The 25007-nt window shown below is 49.2% G+C and overlaps 1 protein-coding gene across 2 annotated transcripts in view; it reads left to right on the top strand.

Annotated features, from left to right (window-relative positions):
- Nucleotides 1-25007, top strand: part of LBR (lamin B receptor) — a 616153-nt gene that overhangs the window by 180276 nt on the left and 410870 nt on the right. For both annotated transcript variants that reach the window (XM_078647525.1, XM_078647524.1), the window contains exon 4: nt 14361-14453. In XM_078647525.1, the coding sequence (XP_078503651.1) occupies nt 14361-14453 (93 nt within the window). The remainder of the gene's footprint in view (nt 1-14360; nt 14454-25007) is intronic.

Below are 25007 nucleotides of genomic sequence, written 5' to 3' on the forward strand. Positions count from 1 at the left end.
GAACCATGGAGACATCAGACATCCAGACCCAAATCAACTGAATCTGGCGATCTGGCTCCTGAAGTCTTAGAGTTTGGTTATCTTAACCTACCACCAGACTGTATGAACATCATTAAAGAGGCCAGGAGACCTACTACCAGAGCTTGTTAAGCTGCTAAATGGATGAGATTTGCCATTTATTGCAACAATAACCAAATTGATCCCCTGGATGCTTCTATCCAGAATATCATTTGCTACCTTTTACATTTACAAAGATGTAACTTGGCATATTCATTCATACGCCTTCACCTTGCAGCAATTGCAGCATATTTACAAAACAGACAACATCTGTCTCTTTTTAGAGTACCTGCTATTAAAGCATTTATGGAAGGATTAAAAATAATCATTCCCCCCAGGTTACCACCTTCTCCAGTGTGGAACCTAAATGTTGTTCTTGCAAGAATCATGGGACCACCTTTTGAACCTTTACACAAATGTGAACTGCAATTCCTCACATGGAAAACAGCTTTCCTTATTGCTATTACCTCTCTTAGAAGAGTAAGTGAGATACAAGCTTTCACAATACAAGAACCATTTTTACAACTACATCGTAACAAAGTGGTTCTAAGAACTAATCCTAAATTCCTTCCAAAAGTCATTACTCCTTTTCATTTAAACCAATCTGTAGAGTTACCTGTGTTTTTCCAAAACCCTGACTCTGTAGCAGAAAGAGCTCTACACACACTAGATGTTAAAAGAGCTCTTCTCTACTATACAGATAGGACTAAATCTTTTCGAAAAACAAAACAATTGTTTGTCTCTTTCTCTCCACCTCATAAAGGCAACCCCATCTCTAAGGGTGGAATTGCAACGTAGATTGTAAAATGTATACAAATATGCTATAAAAAAGCAAAATGTACATTAACAGTTCCTCCTAGAGTGCACTCCACACGCAAACTTGGAGCCTCTATGGCTTTCTTAGGGAACATCCCCCTAGAAGACATATGCAAGGCAGCAACATGGTCTACAACACACACCTTCACTAAACACTACTGTGTTGATGTGCAAGCCAAGCAGCAAGCTGCAGTAGGCCAAGCTGTCCTTAAACCGCTCTTCCAAACTACTGCAACAGATGCAGGTGACCACCGCTAGGGGAGACACTGCTGCACAATCGATGCAAAGTGTAGTATCTGCAGCTCATATGCCTCGAACAGAAAATGCTACTTACCAGTATGCATCTGTTCTTGGCATGTAGAGCTGCAGATTACTACACGCCCTCCCGCCTCCCAGGGACCTGTACCTGTTCCAGTTTTATCTTACTTAGATGCACACGCATTGACATCCTTTTCTTTACTTATACTAACTCCATAATTTCCCATCATGGCGAAAAACAATCTAAGGATGGAGCCGATGCCCATGTGCACTATCAGCCAAGGGAGGAGTTACCTATCTCGCGACTACAAAAGACTTCTTCCAAGACGACAACAACATGCAATCATTCGAGCCCAACACCAGGTGGCGATCTAATGCAAAGTGTAGTAATCTGCAGCTCTACATCCCGGTGTCGGCGGCAGGGTAGGTGCAATTTCCTGGAGCGATTCTTTCGCCGGATCCAATTGGTGTCTTTTTACCGCCGGCCACTGTTGCATACAATGTTGCATACAGTTTAGGTCTACTATGAAAACAATGGGGTATGTAGTTTTACACTTACCTACCAGTGTAGACAGTATGACATTTTGATCCTGAAGAAGTGTCTAGATCTTTAATGACTGTGGAGACACGAAACATGTTGATCATCTGAGAGTAGGTACCTTACAACTAGGCACATCGCGACTAGGTTGGGCCCCTCTCCACCTTTTAACTAGGCAGTTTACCTACGGAATAAAGATTTGGATAAGACTAACTGACCTATTTTAATTCACCTTTTGCACAGCTACACTTACTAGGCCCCTCACCCCCACTGCACCCACCGGCAGGAACAGAAGATCCCCGATAAAGAGCCCCGGTTTCGGGTGCCCGTCAGGTATTGCAGTGCCGACCTGACGAGGGGCAGGCTCAAATGATGAAGCATGACACCTAGCTTGCTGGGTGTGTGAGAGCCCTAGTTCCGTAAGGAGGATTCCCCCTCCTCCTCCTTCTTGCACACACTAAAGGCCCCTCCCTTTTGGAGACCCTTCAACCGGTTCCTATAACTTTTTTCAACTACTTGAGAGGAACTTCGTACCATTCTTGACAATATAGCACCTTGGGGTACGGACGCTGGACCTTGTTAAACTGGCCCCCAGTCCCTCTCTTTGTTTAGGATACTGGTAAGTAACATTTTCCTTCTCCAGCTTCTGCACTACTTTCTGCATTGAGCTCCTCAATTCTTCCTGGCATTGAGATAATATCAGAATATTGTCTAAGTAAATTATCATCCTTACCCCTCAGTGCCGAAAGAAAACTAACAACTACTCACATTACCTTTGTGGGACACTAAGGTGCTGAGGAAAGTCCGAAAGGTAAACACAGGAATTGGTATAATCTTGTCTTCCATCTGAACTACAAATATCTTTGACTCTCTCTTGCTACGGGAATTGTAAAATATATATCCTTGAGATCCAATTTTACCATGCAATCCTTCTCTATCAACAAATCTCTGAGGCAATGTATTCCCTCCAATTTGAAGTGACAAAACACTAAGAATTTGTTTAGCTGTTTGAGATTTATGACTGGTCACCACCCCTTGTCCTTCTTTTCCACCAAAAACAAATTGCTTAAAAAACATTTCTGATCCCTTTACTTCTACTATTGCATTTTTTTCAATTAGAGAAACAATTTATTTCTTTGTCTACTAGAGCTTCTAGTTCCAAAGGCATCTTTATCTCTCTATGTTCCCTTTCCTTAAATGACAACTTAAGAACTCTATTACAAAACCCTGAACTGTGTCGAAGTTTCAAGGGTCCCCAGTTATTTTCTCCCATTCCTTCTTGAAAAATCTCACTCGTCCTCCTACTCCTTTCTGGGCAGAACCAAAAATAGTCCCCATACTCACCTTGTCCTCCATTATTGAGTAATCCTCGTCCTCTCAAATATCACCTGCTTTGTCTTCCTGTCCTTCCTCTACTAGGATAAAATCCTGTACCTTGCTGATATCTTCTACCTCTGTATGGCCATCCATACTGAGACTTATATTGTGTTCCATATTGCGACCTCTGCATTCCACGGCCAGTAATGGGTCCCCTCTTATTGGCCCTTCCAAAAACTCCAAACACTATCCTCATATTTCCCTTTGCCTTGTCTAATGTCATCCCTGAGCCCCACATTGTTTAATGTCTACATGGGGCCACTAGCTGAGGTAGTTCGTCCATTTTGCATCAAAATAATAACATACGCGGACGACACCCAGCTGGTGGTCTCCCTCAACCAACTTGACACAAACCCGGACAATCTTAGGACCTGCTTGGAAGAAGTCTCAAACTGGATGACACAATCATACCTGAAACTGAACGGTGACAAAACCGAGTTAATGTTCTTAGGCAATCCCTCCCCATTGGCTCTCAGCTCGCTCTGGCCCCCTTCTTTGGGTGCACCTCCCTTACCTAGGGAAAATATCAAGAGTCTGGGCATATGGTTCGATAAAACCCTGAGCTTTAATGCCCAAGCCACCAAACTCTCGGCAACCTGCTTTGGCCTTCTTAGGCTAATCCGGAAGATCCTCCCCTTACTACCATTTGAAGCAAGGAAAATAATGGTTCAGGGTCTAATCCTTTCCAGATTGGATTTTGGAAACGCCCTGTACCTAGGTGCCCCCCAACTTACCCTTAACATTCTCCAGGTGGGGCAGAACGCTGCAGCCCAGACTCTGCTTCAAATTCCCCGGCGTCTTTCAATAAAGGCGGGTTTGCGTACTCTACACTGGGTACCAGTCAGGCACAGAATCGAGTTCAAGGCCCTCTGCATTTCCCACCAAGCCTACTGGAAAACTGGTCCCCACATAAACCATCCTCTGATTACCCCTCATAAACCGGCAAGACACCTCAGGTCATCTTTTTCGTCATTGGCCACAGTCCCTAGGATTAAAAAATCCAGAAGTGGAGCCGCTCTTTTTCTTATAACGGCCCCAAACTTTGGAACTCCCTCCCCTTCAACCTACGTTCAGAATCCAACCTACTCCGTTTCCGTAAACAGTTAAAAACTCTACTATTCTCCTACCCTGACTAAACTTCCCTGTTCCAACTTGCAGAGTCTGTGGCGCTGGGACGCCTCAGGGTAGCCATTGCGCTTTATACATTTTCATTTCATTTCATTTCATATTTTCCTATCCCTTTCACCAAACCTTCTCCAAACAGCAAACCCTTTGTATCGTTACTTGCTTCCTTCTGTACCACATCCCCCAACTTCGGATTTGTTTTCATTAAAATTGCCTTCCTCCTCTCCCTGCATTTGCATTACCTAAGAGGACTAAAACCCTTTGGCTCCATCCTCTTAACAATTCCACATCCACCATCTCCTCATTTGCATTAGCATCCACAGCCATCCATGTCTAGAATTCTCCCTAGTGGCCCCAATACATCCAGAAGTTTAACCTGGCATATTTTTAAGGACCTTTCGAGACCCTTCCTCGGATCTCTCCCCAATCTAAACAAATAACTTATCAGATCCGGGTCCAAATTAGGTGTTGCTCAAACTTTCTTCTCAATCCTAGGTCTTGAGCACACTGCCCTCATCAGTCTACGCATTTCGCTGTCTAATGGCTTTTTAATCCATGTCTTTATTGTCTTTATAAACTTTGCCACATGATCCATTGGCCACCATTCTCTGCTCCTAGGATACTTAATATTCACTGGACTGAACATATCTTTCCCCAAAAGGATCCTTAATGCTCTCATTCACCACACCTACCTCCATATCCTCAAACTCCTCATATCCGTCATCCTCCTGTAATTCTAAAATATACTCATCCATACTTTTAATATTTTTTCCAAACCTAGAATTGTGGATTTCATTGTCAAAATCCTCATTTTCTTGTGTGCCGCCAAGGACATCCTTCCTTGTGTGCTGCTAAGGATACCCAATCTTTTTGTGCCGCAAAGGACACCTTTCTTCAAGGTTGTCTTATCTCCAACCTTTAAATTCCGTGTCATATCAACTTCCTCAATATGTCTGGTTTTCTTTGTTCACTTTTTCCCAACATCCATACTCATTCCTTCTCCTTTAGAGAGTGAGTATAGAACTCACCTGACTCAACTACTTTCCTCTTCGTATTTTTAATATATTCTTCCATTGTCTCTCTTACTTGTTTCTTTATTTCATATTTAATTAACTTTTTAACTATCTCTTCATTCACCCTACTACCTGTAATCTCTAAATCAGAATTCATATCTCTTTCCATCTCTTTTGACCCCAAAATATATTTATCCAAATTCTCACCAATTCTCTTCTCTTTTCTCCCCAAAAGAACCTACATTCACTACTTGAATCTCTCTTGTCCTGCCTAAAATATCCTCCTCACAAGCAAAATGATGCTCGAATACTAAGCGCATAGAGAGGCTCATTCAGCTGCCTTTCGCGCTAGCTTAGTCTCTTTTAAATGAATGAATTTCTGCCCAATCCAAAATACCTGCCTCGCTGTCGCGAGACTAAGCCACGTTAATGGCCGCTCAGAGAGCCTGCGAGGACGACAAGACGCTCTTGCTCTATGAAGAGATTTCTCCCTAAACATCTTGCATCCGCAACAAGACGCACTCGCTCTACGACATGACGTGTTTGAATAAACAAAATCTGCGAGCACTATTAAACGATACTGCATTTTTAAAAAAATGCCCTTGTTTACTCGCTCAATTGCCAGTATAAGGTTAGAATACATTTCATTTGCTTTGGGCTCTATGGGAAGCACTATTTTGCACTGGGGTGAAAGCACTTACTTTGCCATATTTGAATTCATGTTCTTGAGTATGTCTTCGCTAAGATGGTGCTCCATTCTACAGTTTTTATAACTATGCTGTAAAAGAAAGTAAAATTTGTTAAGTATCTAAAATTGATGTTGTTTGAACTGACTACATGTTTGGTTTAGTTTCTGAAATATTTCTAAAGGTAGCAGGTGAGGCATATTGTTTGCTTAATTTTTTTTTCTGATTCAAGCATGTGAATCTATGAAAGATCCAGTGCTCAAAAAGAAACAAGCTACTTGAAACTGCAGTTCTGCAGCATTGTTATCATTCTTAAATTCACATGCAACCATCCTGCCTCCCTGTTTTAGAGTTTTTTAGGTCGAGCCTGAGCCATTGCACATGCGCTGCTCTGCGAGGCTTCTTGTGGCTTCTCTGGCTTTCTCCATGTGGGTCTGACTCCTCCCACACATTGGATTGGCTTTGGCGTGTGTCTTTCAAAAATGTTGTTTTATACTCTGCGAATCTCTTAGCTGTCTCAGTGCAGGGTATCCAGGGTTCTTTCGGATAGCACTAAGATCGATAGCTAGATCTGAAAGAAACAGGTTAGTATTAGATTCCTTACCTTAGAATATCCCCAGGCGTCAGACTGGATCCGGAAATTTTTGCGTAGCAGTACCCTTGCGCGTCGGTAGGCGTGATGACGTTGTCGGAGTACTTAGACTCCGCCTCCGCGTGCTGACGTCAGTTCTTCTTTTTTCCATGCCAGCAGCACAGATCCGGAAAAAGTGGTACCTTAGTCATTTTTTGACAACTTTTTTGATCCCTTTTGATCATTTTTTGAGTCTTCGACTCCGAGCGGTGCCGATAGGGATGGCAGGTTTTAAACCCTGTGAGGACTGCGACCGACTGATGTCGGTCACTGACCCTCACCGTCGGTGTCTCCACTGTCTCGGCGTCGACCACGACGACAAGACCTGTTCCGATTGCCGGGCCCTGACTTCCAAAGCTAGGCGGGAGCGGTCCCGCAAGCGACTCGAACTCCGGCAGTCGGCCCCGCGCCGGGAGAGGTCCCGGTCCGGACGGAGGTCGAGGGACCGGTCGCGGGATCGGAGCCATCATAGCTCCGGGAGTCGACATCACTCCTCAGGGTCGAAGTCGTCAGGTAAGCACAAGAAGTCGAAGAGACGTCATCGCTCTTCCGACTCCCCCGACGCTCGCGCGATGCGGCCGGGGGTTCGGGTGACACCGCCCACGCGGCTCCGTCGGAGTCGCGGGCGTCGCGTCCGACCCCATACCCTCCGGTCCCTGGGCCTCACGCGACGCCGGAGATCGAGCGGTTCCTCATGGCCATGAGGTCTCTCACTTCTCCGGCGGGCTCCGCGGCGCCTTTGGGCCCAGCGGACCCGTCTGGGGGCCCTAGCAGGTCGGGGGCTTCGGCCCGACGCCGTCGGGTGCCGCAGGCCCCCACTGGATCAGGTTCCGGATCCGGGTCGTCGCCGGTTGACCTGACGACCTCACCGGCGCCGGTCCCTCAGGTGTTACCTCCGGCGCCGTCTTCGGGCGGCGCCGTCCCCGATGCCTCCCTCGATCCGGTTCCGGCGTCGGAGCGGCACCTCTGGGCGCCGCTTTCGACGCCGTTTGGAGAGTTTTACTTCAATGAACCGGCCCCATCCTTTGACACCCCTGAATATCAGGAGATGGGTGATGAGGAGAATTGGGAGGGGTCTGAGGACCCTCTGACACGGGAGTGTCAGTCCCAGGAGGACTGGACAGGTGGACTTGGGGATGCTAGTGGTCTGGATACCACGCCAGACACTGGTTTTGTCTCACCTCCTACCGTGGCTATGGAGGAGGGGGCAACCTACAGTGTGGTGCTGACGCGGGCGGCCTTGGGCCTTGAGCTCCCCGTCGCGACCGTGAGGACTAACCTCCTCGCTGAGGTCCTTAAACCGCAGTCAAGCTCGGCTGAGTCTGGCTTAGTCAGGCTTCGAATTCCCGGACAGCATTTCCGTCGGCTCCGCCTGACAGGGAATCCAAGAGGTATGAGCAATTCGGCAAGACGGCATTCTCCTCCCTGAGTCTGGGACTGCGGTCTTCCAACACCGCATGCCTCTTGGGCCGTTACACCCACTCTCTGTGGGATACGGTCGCGGACGTGCTGCCAGAATGCCCGTTGGAGGTACGGGCTAAACTCGGCCAAGCCCTTGTGGAGGGCCGAGATGCGGCACTTTATTCTATCCGGTGAGAACTGGATACCACCGACTCACTGGGCAGAGCGATGGCAACGACGGTGGCGATTCGTCGCCACGCCTGGTTGAGGTCCGCCAACTTCTCGGCTGATGTCCAGAATACACTCATGGACATGCCGTTTGATGGCCGTCGCCTTTTTGGCAACAAGGCAGACCATGCGCTTGAGCGCTTTAAGGACTCCGGGGCTACGGCCAGGTCCTTGGGCCTCTCGGCCCCGCTCCAGCAGATGGGTGCCTTTCGCTCCTTTCGTGGCCAAGAAAGGGGCGCCCCCACACGTGCTGCCCGCCACGCACCGCAGAGTAATACCCAACGCGGTGGCGGCCGTGGAAAACGCCGTGGCGGCGGTCGGGGACTATGGCGAGGACAGTCCACACCTTCCCCCGCAGCATCCGCCTCAACACCCTCCTAGTCCATGCTTTCAGGCCCATGTGACGCCAGTGGGGGGCAGGGTTCGCCATCACCTCCTCCACTGGCGCATTGTCACATCGGACAGGTGGGTGCTGCAAATCGTCCGAAGGGGCTACTCCCTCCCCTTCGAGGTGACCCCTCCAGCCATGCCACCGCAGAACCACCGTGTATCGGGGGATCATTTGCGACTTGTGTGCAGGAGGAAGTTACGGCCCTCTTGGCCAAGGGGGCCATCGAGCGCGTTCCTGGGCCAGAAGTAGGGTGTGGTTGCTACTCCCACTACTTTCTGGTACCCAAGAAGGGCAAAGGGGGCCTACGCCCTATCTTGGATCTACGGAACGTCAACGGCTTCCTCCGGAAGGAGAAATTCAAAATGCTGACACTGGCTCAGGTCTTGGCTGTCCTGGACCCAGGAGACAGGATGGTAGCGTTGGACTTGCAGGACGCTTATTTTCACATCCCCGTCCTGCCGGCCCACCGGCGCTACCTGCGGTTCACGGTTGGCCACGAGCACTTTCAGTTTACCGTGCTCCCCTTTGGCCTTACCAACGCCCCACGGGTGTTCACAAGGTGATGGCGGTGGTCGCAGCTCATTTGCGCAGGTTAGGGGTTTCAGTCTTCCCCTACCTCGACGACTGGTTGTTGAAGGCGGGCTCGCCCCAGACAGTCATCAGCCACCTCCCGACGACGGCAGACCTCCTGCACCTGCTGGGGTTCTCCATCAATGTGCCGAAGTCAGACCTGTGCCCCTCTCAGAAGCTCCTCTTCATCGTAGCGGTTCTCGACTCGGCGTAGTTTCGGGTTTATCCTCCCGAACAGCGGGTTCGGGATATTCAGGCTCTGATTCCACTCTTTCAGCCTTTATCCCGGGTCTCGGTCAGGTTGACGCTGCGGCTACTGGGGCTGATGGCCTCCTTCATTCTTCTGGTGCATCATGCCCGGTTGGGGATGCGGGCTCTGCAGTGGGACCTGAAGTTTCAGTGGGCCCAGCATCAGGGCAACTTGTCCGACCATGTCCTGATCTCGGAGGGCACTGCGAGACAGCTGCAATGGTGGCTCACGGACCGCGATTGGGTCAGCGGCAGATCCCTCTCCCTACCCCAACCGGAGCACGTAGTTGTGACGGACGCGTCCCTCCAGGGATGGGCCGGCCACATGGGAGAGGCGGAGATCATAGGCCTCTGGCCTCCGGCGGAGTCCCGGCTCCATATCAACCATTTGGAGCTGCGGGCGATTCGTCTAGCACTGAAGGCATTCCTCCCCTCTGTCCGGGGGAGTGTAGTGCAGGTGTTCACGGACAACACCACCGCCATGTGGTACTGCAACAAACAGGGCGGGGTGGGGTCGTGGACCCTTTGCCAGGAGGCTCTGCGCCTCTGGCAGTGGCTGGAACATCAGGGCGTGACCCTGGTGGTTCAACACCTGGCAGGTTCTCTGAACGCCAGGGCGGACGAACTCAGCCGTCGGTGCATGATGGATCACGAATGGCGTCTGAACTCTGACGTGGCGCAAGGCCTCTTTCAGCAGTGGGGAGAGCCTTGGTTAGATCTATTCGCCACAGAAGAGAACGCGCAATGTCATCAGTTCTGCGCTTTGGAATTTCCAAGGCGGCACTCGCTCAGAGACGCTTTTTGTCGCGAGTGGAGTTGCGGTCTGTTGTACGCCTTTCCGCCTATACCACTTCTGCCCAGAGTGCTGAAGAAGATCAAACGCGAGCGGGCCCAAGTCATCCTTGTGGCTCCGGACTGGGCACGAAGGTACTGGTATCCAGAGCTACTCAGTATGTCAGTCGATCCCCCGGTTCGTCTGCCTCTTCAGGAGGACCTTCTGTCGCAGCAGCAGGGGACGGTCCTCCACTCGAACCTGTCCAGTCACCACCTCCATGCTTGGAGATTGAGCGGCGACAGTTGAGGCCATTTAACTTGCCCCCTGAAGTCTTTAATGTCATTCTGGCAACCAGGCGTCCCTCCACAAAATCGGTATACGCCTGCAGGTGGAATAAATTTGTGGCATGGTGCACAGCAAAGGCTGTGGATCCACTTTCTGCCCCTCTTTCTGAGGTTCTTCTCTACCTTCTCTCTCTTGCCCAGCAGGGCTCTGCTCTGGGCACTATCTAGGGCTACCTTTCTGCCCTTTCAGCCTTTCTAAGGCTGCCTGATCAACCTTATTTGTTCAAGTCCCCTATTGTAACTCGTTTTCTGAAGGGCATCACACACATGTTCCCTCCTGTTCCGTTTGTGATGCCCCAGTGGGAATTGAACCTTGTTCTTACCTTTCTGATGTGTGCTCCCTTTGAGCCACTTCATAACTGTCCTCTCCGCCTTCTTACTCTGAAAACTGCTTTCCTGGTTGCCATCACCTCTGCCAGGAGAGTGAGTGAGCTCCAGGCTCTTTCATCTAAACCCCCTTTCCTTTCTGTCCATCCGGACAAGGTTGTGTTGCGGACTAGGCCATCTTTCCTGCCCAAGGTTGTCACGGCCTTCCACATCGGGCAGTCTATCACCTTCCCCACCTTCTTCCCGCCACCGCATCCCTCTAAAGAGGAAGAGCGGCTCCACCGTCTGGACCCAAAACGTGCGATTTCTTTCTATCTAGATCGCACACGCCAGTTCCGGGTGGATGACCAACTCTTTGTTAGTTACGTGGGCGCTAAGAAGGGACGGGCGGTGCACAAGAGGACCATCTCTCGGTGGGTCGTCTTGTGTATCAAGGCATGTTACTCCTTGGCGAGGTAGGAGCCTCCTGTAGGGCTGAGGGCCCATTCCACTCCGGCCACGGCGGCTAGCACTGCCCTGGGCGTCCCCTTGCAGTACATCTGTCAGGCGGCTACGTGGGCATCCCTGCACACGTCTGTAAGACACTACTGCCTGGACAGCCAAGTCCAGAGGGATGGCTTCTTTGGCCGTTCCGTCCTCAAAGACTTTCTGGTGTGATTATTGGTGCGCAGACCCACCTCCGGGGTTGGTATTGCTGGGGTATCCATTCTAAGGTAAGGAATCTAATACTAACCTGTTTCTTTCAGATGAACAAGTTACTTACCTTCGGTAACGATATATCTTTAAGAAACAGTAGTTAGTATTAGATTCCTTACCGCCCCACCCATCCTCCCCGTTCTGCGAACTGATATCTAGGGTTAAGGTCATCCCCTTTCAGGGCCCTAGTTTTAATGGCGCCAGTGTTGGTTTTTCACATGGCTCTGCATTTCTGGCGCGGATAAGCTGTGTCTAAGAACTGACGTCAACACGTGGAGGCGGCGTCTAAGTACTCCGACGTCATCACGATGCCGACGACGGACGTGGAGCCGCAGACGACGCCTACCGACGCGCAAGGGTACTGCTACGCAAACATTTCCGGATGCAGTCTGACGCCTGGGGATATTCTAAGGTAAGGAATCTAATACTAAGTACTGTTTCTTACAGATATATCGTTACCGAAGGTAAGTAACTTGTTCATCATGTCTTTAATTACTAATCATCAGTTTGAAGTTGAGTTATGATGCCAAGTTCACCTCCCCCTCACATTTCTTTCCTTGGGCTTTCTGCATCCTGTACATGTGCTTGCTGTGGTCAGTTACAGCCTCAGTGATTGTGTGACCTAGTGGTTTGAAGGCTTCTGTGCACGTTCGTGCTATGCTTGGCCAAGTCTGCTACTCGGCTGAGTTGCTACGTTAATGAATGAGTACCTCAGCAATTGCCTACGGTGTTACTAGTCTAAATTTGCCATCACTGCAGCTCTGTCGCATTTCTGATTCTACCCGCTTTCTCTCTACTTTGACATTCAGGCGGATGTTTAAAAAATGTGCGGCATCTAAGTTATGCGTAATCACGACTGGTTCACAGTGAGCCTTCCCACCTATCTATTTTGTACTGTGTTCGCACTCTTTTCGGGCAGTCTATTTGTTGGAAACCCATGCAACAATAATGGTTGCAGATATGGTTAATTTGTTACTGTGTTTAGTGACCTCGCTCATACGGCGTGGTATTTCTGTTGGCATTACTGGATTTTGTCCTTTTTAGAGGTGGATGGGTGTAGGTTTACTTAAGCCATTTATTGTGTTACTAGCAGGGGGTTTAAGGGGGCATCTTGCTGTACTGTTCAATAGATATTTTTTCTTACACGCGCTCACAACTTGAGGCACAAAAAAAGTAGCGTTATTTGCCCAGATTCGCGAATTGTTTTACATTGTGTGTTGAATCTTAGACTAGGACTGTGGATCCAGACGCAGACCATATCTATGTACCGGAACGTTCTTCCTTGGGGTGAAAGTAGTGTTACTGAGTTTCCAGTAAACTGAATTAACTGCATTTTCGATTATATCCCGCAGTTGGGCAGTCTTATTCCTCGTTGCATTAGGCATTGCTGAGCTGTTTCTGTCCAGGTTTATTTCTGAGCTAACATCTTACTCAGTGTGCTTCTGTTAACAAGAGCGAAGTAAGAAGAGACTTTCAATAATAAGATACAATATAAAACTTTAAAAAGAGTAGTTGTCTCTTAGGTGCTTTTTACGATTTGTCTTTTGCACAAGCACAGTGAAACAAATTGGTGCTTAACACAGCACTTGCTGTTCCCTTTTTATCTACATCTAAATTGATTTTCCAGAGGTCCTTAATTTATAAATAAATGCTGCATGGCAAAATACTTATGAGGTCTCAAAGGCTAGATCTATTGGCTTTGCCAATGTTTCTTTGCTTTGTACACTGGTGCTATATAATCCTGAAGTATGGAAGCCTCTCGGACTTCATAGGTAAATGCACACTCACCTTATTTACTGATGTTTGGTGTTTTTTCTAACAAGTTGATTGGGCTACTGAAGTGGGATGGAGTTTCAATTGGTTTTCTATGAAAGATATCAACACTCGAGAATTGTATTCACAGGTAAAGAATTGCTTGGTATGGTAAGGTGCCCATCTGATGGTTTGATCCACATAGGGCAAATGGACCTTGAAGTGTGGGTACTTGTAGACCTAGCAGAAATATCCCACTCACTTTGTTATATATATATCCCAGTTTGACTATCTCCCAGCTGCTCAGCCAGTGTGATGCTTGGAATGTTTGGGTGCCTGTGTGGGTGAGTGGTGACAGTTGGAAGATGGGCTGAGCAGCAGGCAGGCTGCTCCTGGTGGGGCTGTAGTATAAGGATTACTAGGTTGAAGAGCTGATGTACATTATTACCATTCTGCAACTTGATCTTAATTAAGGTAATACTTAAAATACAACTCGGCTACGTCTGGTAAGATACAACACACTCATTCAGTTAAAGACATGGTATATGATTTCCAGATATACCTTCACTCAGACGTCTAGGAGCGTTGTCTCTAGACTAGCTGCAGGTTCAGATTAAATTGTTTGTATAAAGGGTGTGCCATAAAAAGAATCTGAAGATGGTACTGAAGTGTGTAGCATGTGTTTTTGATACTATAAATCTATTCCTCACAGATTGACAGGCCCCGGCGTTCACTGAAATAAGAGTGTTTGTAAACCTCTCTGAAAACAGGGTTGCCCCTTATCAATGACCAGACTTCTTTTGAAAAATACTAACAACTAGTCTGATTAAATCACTAGAAAAAAAGGAGTTTGCAACATATATTCATCCATGACCGATATCAAGGACCAAACCCTGTTTTTGGACTTCCAGGCTGATTTTGTGTACTTCATCTTAAATTGAACACAACTGCATATTTGCTTTTCATTCTTTTAATCTGTTCTTCCTAAGCGTTTCATGAACGAAATGTTTCATATTGCAGTGACCTGCTTTATTGATGCCCTGTTCTCTACTAATGATGTTTTGCTCCCCTCAACCTAATTCAAATGTGTTTAAAAAACTAAAATAATTATTTTCTTTTAAAATAGAAAGTACGTGAGAAACTGCGTGAGAACAGCATTAGTCGATACAATGGAGAACCTGAAAATACAGAGGATGATATGTCTCAAAAAAACACTCGGGTAAAAAAATTATCTAAACATACCTGTTGAAATCCATGTCATTTCTTTTTTGCTGTGTTTGTTTATACATATATATATTTTTTTCTCTCAGCATGTGAACAAGTTGCTGTTTCAACGTGTTAGAATAATTATTTTGTTCACTAGGACACATTTGAAACATTAAATTCAAGAAGCCTTATTGAGGCAATAAGTTGGCTTTGAACAAACACCTTTAGTTTTGGCTTTGAGTTTATATAAAACCAAGCCTTTGTGGTTTCTATTTGTCTACCATCACTGGAGTTGTCTCATGAGCAAAGGATCAGCCATCGTATCCGGAGTGAAATCCTTCATAGTGGTCGGTATTAGTGGTAGTGTAGTAGATGTTATGTTAGCTGGTTTTACGTGCATGTAAAGGTAATTAGAAATCCTCTGAGTATTCCCTGAAGGTACATTTTAAGTTGGCGATCTTTGTCTGTGATGCATTTTGATATTAATGTGGACTTGCTTCTTAGCCTCCTGTTTTTATTGGCTACTTCCAGTTTGTATAGTGGTAGGTTGAGAACTTTAGGGCAATGGTTTTCTGTGTGAGACAGACATCAGGCTGAAACTGACATTTTCTTGTAGGGGATCCTCATCAATAGTAATAAGCACTGAATAGTCACGCCCACGTGCGGGGATCCTGGAGCACTCTTAAAATGTTTATATATGTTCGAGGCATGGGGGCTGCTGAATTCATATCTTAGCATAGATCGCCGCCTAGTGTTGGGTCCGGATGTTTGCACCTTGTTGTCTTGGAAGAGTCTTCGAAGTATCACGAGATAGGTGACTCCTCCCCTGGACTACAGTGCGCATGGGCATCTTCTCCATCTTCAGAGTGTTTTTTTCCGCCATTAGGTTCAGATGTACTTCGACAGCTCCAACTTCGAGTCCAAAGTTTTCCAACTCTCTAACACTAAAACCTTCTACATTCGACGGTATTGTTTCCGCTCAGTATCCCTCGACTCGACAAAACTTCCTTTTCTCTACGGTCGTCGACGCGGGCCGTTGGGCCTTTTCGACGCCACGTGGACTTCCTGCTGATGGAAAGGCCCCCGTTTAAAAAATGCCCAGAGTGTGGAGCCAAGTTTCCACACCGTGACAAGCATAGAGTCAATCAATCAATCAATCACGACATTTATAGAGCGCACTACTCACCCGTAGGGTCTCAAGGCGCTGGGAGGGGGGGTGCCGTTACTGCTCGAACAGCCAGGTCTTGAGCTTCTTCCTGAAGGCGAGGTGGTCTTGGGTCAGGCGCAGGTCGGTCGGGAGGGAGTTCCAGGTCTTGGCGGCCAGGTAGGAGAAGGACCTTCCTCCTGTTGTCGCTCTTCGGATGCGTGGGACATCGGCGAGGGCGTGGCTGGTTGATCTGAGGTGGCGCTTGGGAGCGTAGAAGTTGATTTGGTTGTTGAGGTAGCTCGGGCCTTGGTCGTGTAGGGCTTTGTGTGCGTGGGTGAGGAGGCGGAAGGTGATTCTTTTCTTGACGGGGAGCCAGTGCAGGTCTCTCAGATGTCCGGAGATGTGGCTGTTTCGTGGGAGGTCGAGGATGAGTCTGGCTGAGGCGTTCTGTATCCGCTGGAGTCTCTTCTGGAGCTTGGCGGTGGTTCCGGCGTAGAGGGCGTTGCCGTAGTCCAGTCGGCTGGTGACGAGGGCCTGGGTGACGGTCTTCCTGGTCTCGGTGGGGATCCACCAGAAGATCTTCCGTAGCATGCGTAGGATGTTGAAGCATGATGAGGAGACGGCGTTGACTTGTCTGGTCATGGAGAGGGAGGAGTCCAGGATGAAGCCCAGGTTGCGTGCGTGGTCCGTTGGTTTGGGTGCGGTGCCCAGGGCGGGGGGCCACCAGGAGTCGTCCCAGGCGGAGGGCGAGGAGCCCAGGATGAGGACCTCCGTCTTGTCTGAGTTCAGTTTTAGGCGGCTGGTAGTCATCCACTCGGCTACATCTCTCATCCCTTCGTGCAGGTTGGTTCTGGCGGCGGCGGGGTCGTTGGTCAGGGAGAGGATCAGCTGGGTGTCGTCGGCGTAGGAGATGATGTTGAGGTTGTGTTTGCGTGCGATGGCCGCGAGGGGGCTCATGTAGACGTTGAAGAGGGTGGGGCTCAGCGAGGATCCTTGGGGGACGCCGCAGATGACTTCGGTGGCCTCTGACTTGTACGGTGGTAGGCGGACTCTCTGTGTTCTTCCGTCGAGGAAGGAGGTGATCCATTCCAGTGCCTTCTCCTGGATTCCGATGTTGCCGAGGCGCTGTACTAGGGTGCGGTGGCAGACAGTGTCGAACGCCGCGGAGAGGTCTAGGAGGATGAGGGCCGCTGTTTCTCCGTTGTCCATCAGGGTTCGGATGTCATCGGTGGCAGCGATGAGGGCGGTTTCGGTGCTGTGGTTGGCTCGGAAGCCAGACTGTGAGGGGTCGAGGGATCCATTCGTCTCGAGGAAGGCGGCCAGCTGTTTGTTGACGGTCTTTTCGATGACTTTGGCCGGGAACGGGAGGAGCGAGATGGGACGGTAATTCTTGAGTTCGGTGGGGTCCGCTGTAGGTTTCTTGAGTAGAGCGCTGAGTTCCGCGTGCTTCCAGCTCTCCGGGAAGGTGGCGGTGTCGAAGGAGGTGTTGATGAGTATGCAACAGGTGTCTATCTCCGGAGCACAACTAAGAACACTGTCCAGCTTGTGCTCTGTTCCGGTCCAAAAAGACTATCCGGAACCGAAGAGCTGCTCGACTAGAAATGCAGCGGCAGGCAACAGACCTGGAAAACATATTCGACAACGAACATGAACTCCCAGTGGTGGAGTGCTCTAAAGATCTCGAAATAGTCACCGTAGAGGACCAGTCGGACTCCGATGACCAGATCACACCGGGGCAAACCGTGAGTACCAAAGCCCCTACCCCGCCTCCACCTCCACACAAGGCTACGGTCAAAGCATCGCCTAAAAGCCTTAGCCGCGACTGAATCACCGCTTCAGAAGCCCCGCCTTCCGGCTCGGCTCCGAAGAACACACCCAAGCCTTCCGGTATCCCGGGACCTAGCAAAGCCACTCAACCCAAAAAGGTCGTCGACTCCAGTAAGGTCGTCGATCCGAACACTGCAGTCGAGCCGAAGAAGGCCGTCGAGCCAAAAAAGGCCTTCGAGCCAAAGAAAGCCGTCGAGACTAAGAAGGTCGCCGAGCCGAAGAAGGCTGTCGAACCGAAGAAGGTCGCCGAGCCGAAGAAGGCTGTCGAACCGAAGAAGGTCGCCAAGCCGAAGAAGGTCGCCGAGCCAAAAAAAGACGTCGAGCCAAAGAAAGCCGTCGAGCTGAAAAAGGTTGTCGAGCCGAAACAAGTCGTCGACCCGAAAAAGGCTGTTGAACAGAAAAAAGGCTGTCTATTTGCCTTTACAAGTCTCTTCTAGGATTGATCTCATCCTGCATTCCCTTAATTCCGCATTGCAGGCTAGGAATGCGCCCGCTCCAAGAGCAATTCGATTTGCAATGGCACCAGGCAGAAGGCTCTTTTGATGACAAAGTAATGATAAATCACCTTATGAAAGAGGCGGCCAGCTGGTGGACGATCAGAGACAATATCTCTCAGGGTCTCACCTTCACAGTCACTCCAGCTCCTCTAATACTTACAACAGACGCCTCTCTAGAAGGCTGGGGATCTGTGTTACAAGGCCTTCAGGTGAGCGGCCCCTTTCAGCCCGAGCAACGCCTTCTCCACATCAACCTGTCGGAGCTCAAAGCTGTGAGAAAGTGCCATCTTTCTGGCATGGTATGCCCCTACTTTTGCTGAATGGCTGATGTACTCTGACTGAGTGTGCCCTGGGTTCCTGCAAACCAGGTACCCAGTGTAGGAGAGTAGGGTCTGCTATCCTATGGTCACCCCAAATTTTTGCTTTTTGCTTCACTGGTTTATGACTTAATGTGGCTGTGGGCCTGCTAATCAAACCCACAGCCTGCTGTTCTCTCTCTAAATTAATGCCAATGCACACCAGGTGCATTACGAATTGGAACTGGTTCACCTTATTGGCCCCTGTAACAGTGTACCCCAGGTACCCAGGGCATAGGTGTTTCCAAGGCCTACCAGGGGCTGCAGCATGTATTATGCCACCCCTGGCCTGGCCTCCATATTTGACACAACTGGCTGATCACTCAGCTGGGGTAAGTCGGTGTAATCACCTCTTACTTAGGTATAGTATATCTATATCTAACTTAAAATGGACACATATGTTCCTATCAGCCACTCCTATGGAAGGCCTCATCAATCCTAGAGGCAGAGTGCTTGGAAATATGTGAGATGGTGCTCTAGCATGAGCTGAGCCTGTCTGCAGCTTTCGGAACCACGTCCTTTAGCTGTTCCATGATACTGCCATACCATATACTCTTAAGTGCATTATGAACCTCGCGGTTAAATGCTATCTTTGGTTTGGCTTTATCAAAACATGTCGAGTAAGGTGTTATACGAATTGGAATACTACCCCCTCGCCAGTTCTGGCGACGGGGGTAGCATTCCACCCTTCTAGAGGGACACGACATGTACATAACCTGAAACCCGGGTAAAGTTAAACATGAGCCTAAGCATCACAAAATGGATGCTGCCACCACAGACACAAGTCTGACCTCGTGCTGCTGGGAGTCCTTCCAGCGAGGGAGGCTTGGACAAAGGGTTCCTGCCTTGGGAGGTGCTAGCACCACCCCAGACAGGATTTTGTGTATTGGGTAGGACAGGGCTGAATAGAATGAGACATGCCTGGGGCACACAAGGTGTCCCTGTGCATAAGCCAGTCCAAACCGGTGCTGGGGCTTCCCAGCCCCAGTCTTGGCGCAGAAATGGACAAAGGAAAGGGGGTGTAGCCACCCCCCTTCCTGGTCCCACCCAGAGGAGGGACCTAGCAGGTAATCCGGCCCCTAGATTTGGAATAAGAGCAGGAGCTGTGTCCCAAGACTTCAGATCATCCTGAACTTGACTTGAAACTAAGAAGAAAACTGGACTTCGACATTCTGCTGCACAGAAGACTGAAGAGAATCTCCCTTGTGGCCAAGGAGTGACCACCCTGTGAATACAGGCACCAACCAGCAACTCGACGTCTGCTTTGCCGCCGCCTCCCGCCGGAGCCCGAGCCCAGAGCCCGACAAGACCTGGATTCCCAGACATCTCACAGCCCGATCCACAGTCCCTGAAAAGAAGAGACCCGTGGAGGCATCGAGAGACGTGGGACCGGCCATCTTGAAAGACCCCCGAGAATCTGACTGCGCAGCACCCGAGGCTCCCTCAACGCTGTGCTTTGGGATTTGAGAAGCCCCACCACCGAGCAGCATTTGCACCGAAGATCAGCCACCCAACATCTCCACGATCTGCGTGGGGCCCTTTTGCACTTTGCCACTCGACGCGTCATCCCGGTCGCTAGCCCGTTGGCTGGTGGCCATCTTGGCGACTAAATCTACGATCTACACCGCTGGTCTGGTTGCTCCAGACTGGCCCTCGCTCCCCTGAAAAGGAGCACTCGCTCTGACCTTGCTGGTCCGAGTAATAAGCTTTCTTCACTTCCTGCATGGCTTGCATTAGCCAAGGCCTGTTTGCTCCAATCAAGTTGCCGACACCGCCATCAGCTAGAGCCTTCGTGGGCAGCTCGTGATCGACTCCTGGACGTCCTCGACCTCTTCGTGTCCACGTGGCTGCGGAGACAAGCTACACCTCTTCACCTGTTTGCACCCGACATCGCCTGGTTCCATCCTGGTTCTACGGTAGTCACTGGCTAGTGACTTTGAACATTGTCCACTCTGCTTTCAGGTCTTCACCTCTTCAGATCCATCCTTGGATCCACCGAACTCTCCTCGACGACCCGCCTGCAGCATCTTCATCTGCAGGCACCATCGACCTGCGTGACGAAACCCGACACTACTTTGCACCTGTGCACCTGCTTCCTGTGGGTGAGGTAACTCAGCAACGCCGGTGTTCCTACACTGGTACACACCTCTAGTGTCTAGGTCTAAAGTTTCATCCTTCTAGGTCAGTCGGAAGGTTCCTTAACACCTTGGGTGCTATGGCTTTTCTCCTCCTGTGCCGATCAATATAAAAACCCATTGTTCATGACAAGGTCAGCTCGTCATAAGCACACAACCAGTGTACTGCATGACGAGCTGACCTTGTCATGAGCATGGAAGGGGTTAAACAGTAACTTTATAACTTTTACGCACCATTGACATTGCATTGGTGCATGCGTTTGCTTTAAGCGCTGCACCCGAGTCCCGCGGCCTTTCCCGACTTCTTCACTGTTAGACCTGAACAGCTCCAGCGATTCCCCAGGCCCTAGGCCTATTTCCTTTCCAATTGGTGGTTCTTATACCACTATTTTAGTACATGGTTTAAGGGGCCCCTAGAGCTCATCCATATTGTGCATCTTTTGTATATTTAAACTGTGTTTTGTTTTAACGCATTTGCTTCTGTGCTCATAAAGAGTATAGGGGATATTTGTAGTAAATAAATATATATATATTTTCAATATATATCTGTGTGGTGTCCTTTCATTTGGTATTCAAGGGGATTGTGTATGGTAAAACAGCTTGCTTCACATGCCTTTACAGAGTTTAGCCTAAGACTGCTTTGTCCACGCTACTAGGATAGCTGGTCTATAAGGTTGACTTACAACCAATCATCACAAGGGTTGCTTGGCATGGTACAAGGTGATCACTAGAACTAGTGAGCATCATATACCAGGCCAACTTCTCACATTGGTGAGCAGCGGTTGGGATTGGAGCTTGCTGTTGTTTTACCATTACAATCTTTGAGAGTATCATTTGAAAGATCATACAAGTACCTGTTAGGTACATATAAAACAAGACTAGTATACTTAAGTTCTACTGAACTTAGTTGTTGTAGAGGATAGGAAGTAGCACACCCTGACTACAACTACTAGATATCTTTAGTAGGTAAACACCAGTGTAGGTAGATTGCAACATATCCACCCACACTAGAGCAATGTCTGGAGCAGAGGGGTCCACTGGACCTGTCCCTGTTGAGAGTGACCCTCCAAAGGCACCATCCAAATTTGCTATGTCAAACTTTAAAGAAAGGAGGCAGCTGTGTACCTTAAGAGGTCTCAAGACGGGTCCAGCCCCTACCACAGCACACCTCAGAGAGCTTTTAGACCAGTCTGAAGCTCTAAAGACCTCTAAAACAGACCCCACAGGGAATGTTGAAGGAGGCTCTCCCACTGAAGATGATAATACTGACACCCCTGTCCCTGTTGTCCAGATAGATGAGGAAAACCAGAACACTGGGGATACTCAGCCTGAGGATGAGGAGGAGGAAGAGGAGGAAGAAGAAAGTGATTCTGATGATGAGAGACTTAGTCAGGTGCCAGTCAGGAGACTTAGCCAGGCTAACTTAAGCCAATTTGGGACTGACTCAGGGTCAAACCCACTCAGACCCCCAAGTGGACTTAACCAGGAGTCTAGGAGGAGAAGGAATCACTCAGGTGAATCTGACACTTCCCATGCTTCTAGAGGTTCTAATGGTCACTCCAGAAGGGGGATGACTAGCCCTCAGAGAAGGGAACATGAGGCCAACATGAGAGAGGCTGAGCTTAGGATCCAGAAGAGAGCGCTGGAAGTAGCCCTGATCCAAGAGAAGCTTGCTAAAGCAAGACAGCCTAGAGAGAGTGGATTAGGATCCACTGGTGGCAGCACTGTCCCTAAGGATAAAGACAGGTCCTATGACAATAGAAACCTGAGTAAGATTGTGCCCCCCTACAAAGCTGGGGATGACATCCACAAATGGATAACTGCACTTGAGAGAGCCTGCAGAGTACAGCAGATCCCTCAGGAGCAGTGGGCAGCAATATTGTGGCTCTCCTTTCAAGGTAGAGGCCGAGACAGACTCCTCACAGTTAGTGATGGGGATTCTAGAAACTACCTGGTCCTGAAGAGTGCTCTGATAGATGGGTTAGGCTTAACCACTGAACAGTACAGGTTAATGTTCAGAGAGACCCAGAAGACACAGACTCAGGACTGGCCTGAATTTGTTGAATGTGCCACTAAGGCTCTGGAGGGCTGGTTGCTGGGAAGTAAGGTTACAGACTATGAAGGATTGTACAATTTGCTTATGAGAGAACACATTTTAAATAATTGTCAGAACCAGCAGTTGCATCAACATTTGGTTGACTCAGATCTGACCTCTCCCCAAGAATTGGGAAAGAGGGCAGACAAATGGGTTAGAACCAGAGTTAAGCAAAAGAACCAGAACCAGGGTGGTGACCAAAAGAAACCAGACCAGAAGGGTGGGGAGCAGAAAGCTAAAGACCAGAAGTCTTCAACAGGGCCCCAAACTAATACTGAGGGTGGGTTCCAAACTTCCAAGAAAAAGAAGAAAAAAGGTCAAAGGAAACCCTGGTGTAGTACTTGTAAAAACACGTCTCACTGGACCAGTGAGTGTAAAAAGGGTGGAGCCCCCAACACTGCAGCCCCAAAGGCACCTGCACCCAATAGTACAGTCGGCTGTGTTGGTCCACAAACTAAGGGGGTAGTAGGTATCACCTTGGGAACTGAGGGAGAGTCTGGCCTAGTCTGAACCCCTACACAGGCTGTTCTGATTTGTGATGTGGACATAGATTTGTCCACTACTGTCAGCCCCAGTAATCTGGGCAAGTACAGGCAGACGCCTTTGATTAATGAAAAAGTGGCTCAAGCATACAGGGACACATGTGCCAGTGTCACTATGGTGACACCTAGCTTTGTGGACCCTGGACAATCATACCAGGTGACAATTACCTGGTGACCAATGCCAGCAATGTCACTACTACACATAGTGTGGCAATTGTGAATTTCTCCTGGGGAGGGGTAACTGGCCTAAAAAGAGTTGTGGTTAGTGCTGATCTCCCAGTTGAATGTTTGTTGGGCAATGACCTGGAGAGCTCTCTATGGTCAGAAGTTGAGTACAGGACTCATGCAGAGATGTTAGGGATATCATCACATGTCCTTGCTGTGACCAGGTCACAGGCCAAAAAGTGCCTCTCTGAACCTCAGGTCTTGGAGCCTGGAACAATGGACCAAGCACCTTCCAAGAAGAATAACAGGAGGGTAAAGGCTGTGCCTTCCCAACTGCCTACAAGTGAGGATCAGCCTTCACAGGAAGATGATCTTGAGACCCCTGAAGGAACTGTCCCTGAAGAGCTTGAACCTCATCAGGTTGAGTTTCTGGGGACAGGGGGGCCTTCTAGGGCAGACTTGGGGCAGGCTCAGTTAACCTGTCCTTCTCTTGAACCCCTCAGACAGCAGGCTGCTGCTGAGGCTGCTGGGAATGCTCAAGGTACCCATGAAGTGTATTGGGATAATGGGCTCCTTTATTCAGAGGGTAGAGACCCCAAGCCTGGTACAACCAGGAGGTTGGTTTTACCTCTGCAATTTAGGGGCTTCCTTCTAACCTTGGCCCATGATATTCCCTTAGCAGGACACCTAGGCCAGAACAAGACTTGGGACAGGCTTGTCCCTTACTTTCACTGGCCTCACATGTCTGAAGATACAAAGGAGTTTTCTCGCTCCTGTGTAACCTGCCAAGCCAGTGGCAAAGCAGGTGGAACAACAAAGGCCCCCCTGATACCACTACCTGTGCTGGGGGTCCCCTTTGAGAGAGTGGGGATTGATATTGTAGGTCCAATGGATCCCCCTACAGCATCTGGGCACAGATTCAAACTGGTGGTGGTGGACCATGCCACCAGGTACACAGAGGCAATTCCCCTTAGGACCACAACAGCTCCTGTTGTGGCCAGGGCCTTACTTGGAGTTTTCTCCAGAGTGGGGTTTCCTAAGGAGGTAGCATCTGATAGAGGTGCCAACTTCATGTCAGGATACTTAACAGCTATGTGGAAGGAATGTGGTGTCAACTACAAGTTCACCACTCCTTATCATCCACAATGCAATGGGCTTGTTGAAAGGTTCAACAAGACCCTAAAGGGTATGATAAAAGGATTACCAGAAAAGCTCAGGCGCAGATGGGACATCCTTCTACCCTGCCTTCTGTTTGCTTACAGAGAGGTCCCACAAAAGGGGGTTGGCTTCAGCCCCTTTGAATTGTTGTTTGGGCACCCTGTAAGAGGACCCCTGTGTTTAGTGAGGGAAGCATGGGAGTTACCTCTCAGAAAACCCAAGCAAGACATAGTGGACTATGTACTTGGTCTCCGCTCCAGGATGGCTGAGTATATGGAGAAGGCATCCAAAAACATTGAGGCCAGCCAAGAATTACAGAAAGCTTGGCATGACCAAAAGGCTGTCTTGACTGAGTACTAGACTGGACAGAAAGTATGGGTGTTGGAACCAGTGGCCCCAGCAGCACTCCAAGACAAATGGTCTGGACCCCATACTATCATTGAAAAGAAGGGAGAGGTTACCTACTTGGTGGACCTAGGAACTCCCAGGAGCCCCCACAGGGTGCTCCATGTTAACAGATTGAAGGCATATGTTGACAGGGCAGACATGGGCTTGCTCATGGCTACAGATGAGGGGCAGGAGGTAGAGAGTGACCCTCTCCCAGACCTGCTGACTCAGAACCCTGAAGATGGCTCAGTTGATGGG

The sequence above is a fragment of the Lissotriton helveticus genome, chromosome 6, assembly GCF_964261635.1.
Source record: "Lissotriton helveticus chromosome 6, aLisHel1.1, whole genome shotgun sequence".
NCBI classification, from domain to species: Eukaryota; Metazoa; Chordata; class Amphibia; order Caudata; family Salamandridae; genus Lissotriton; species Lissotriton helveticus.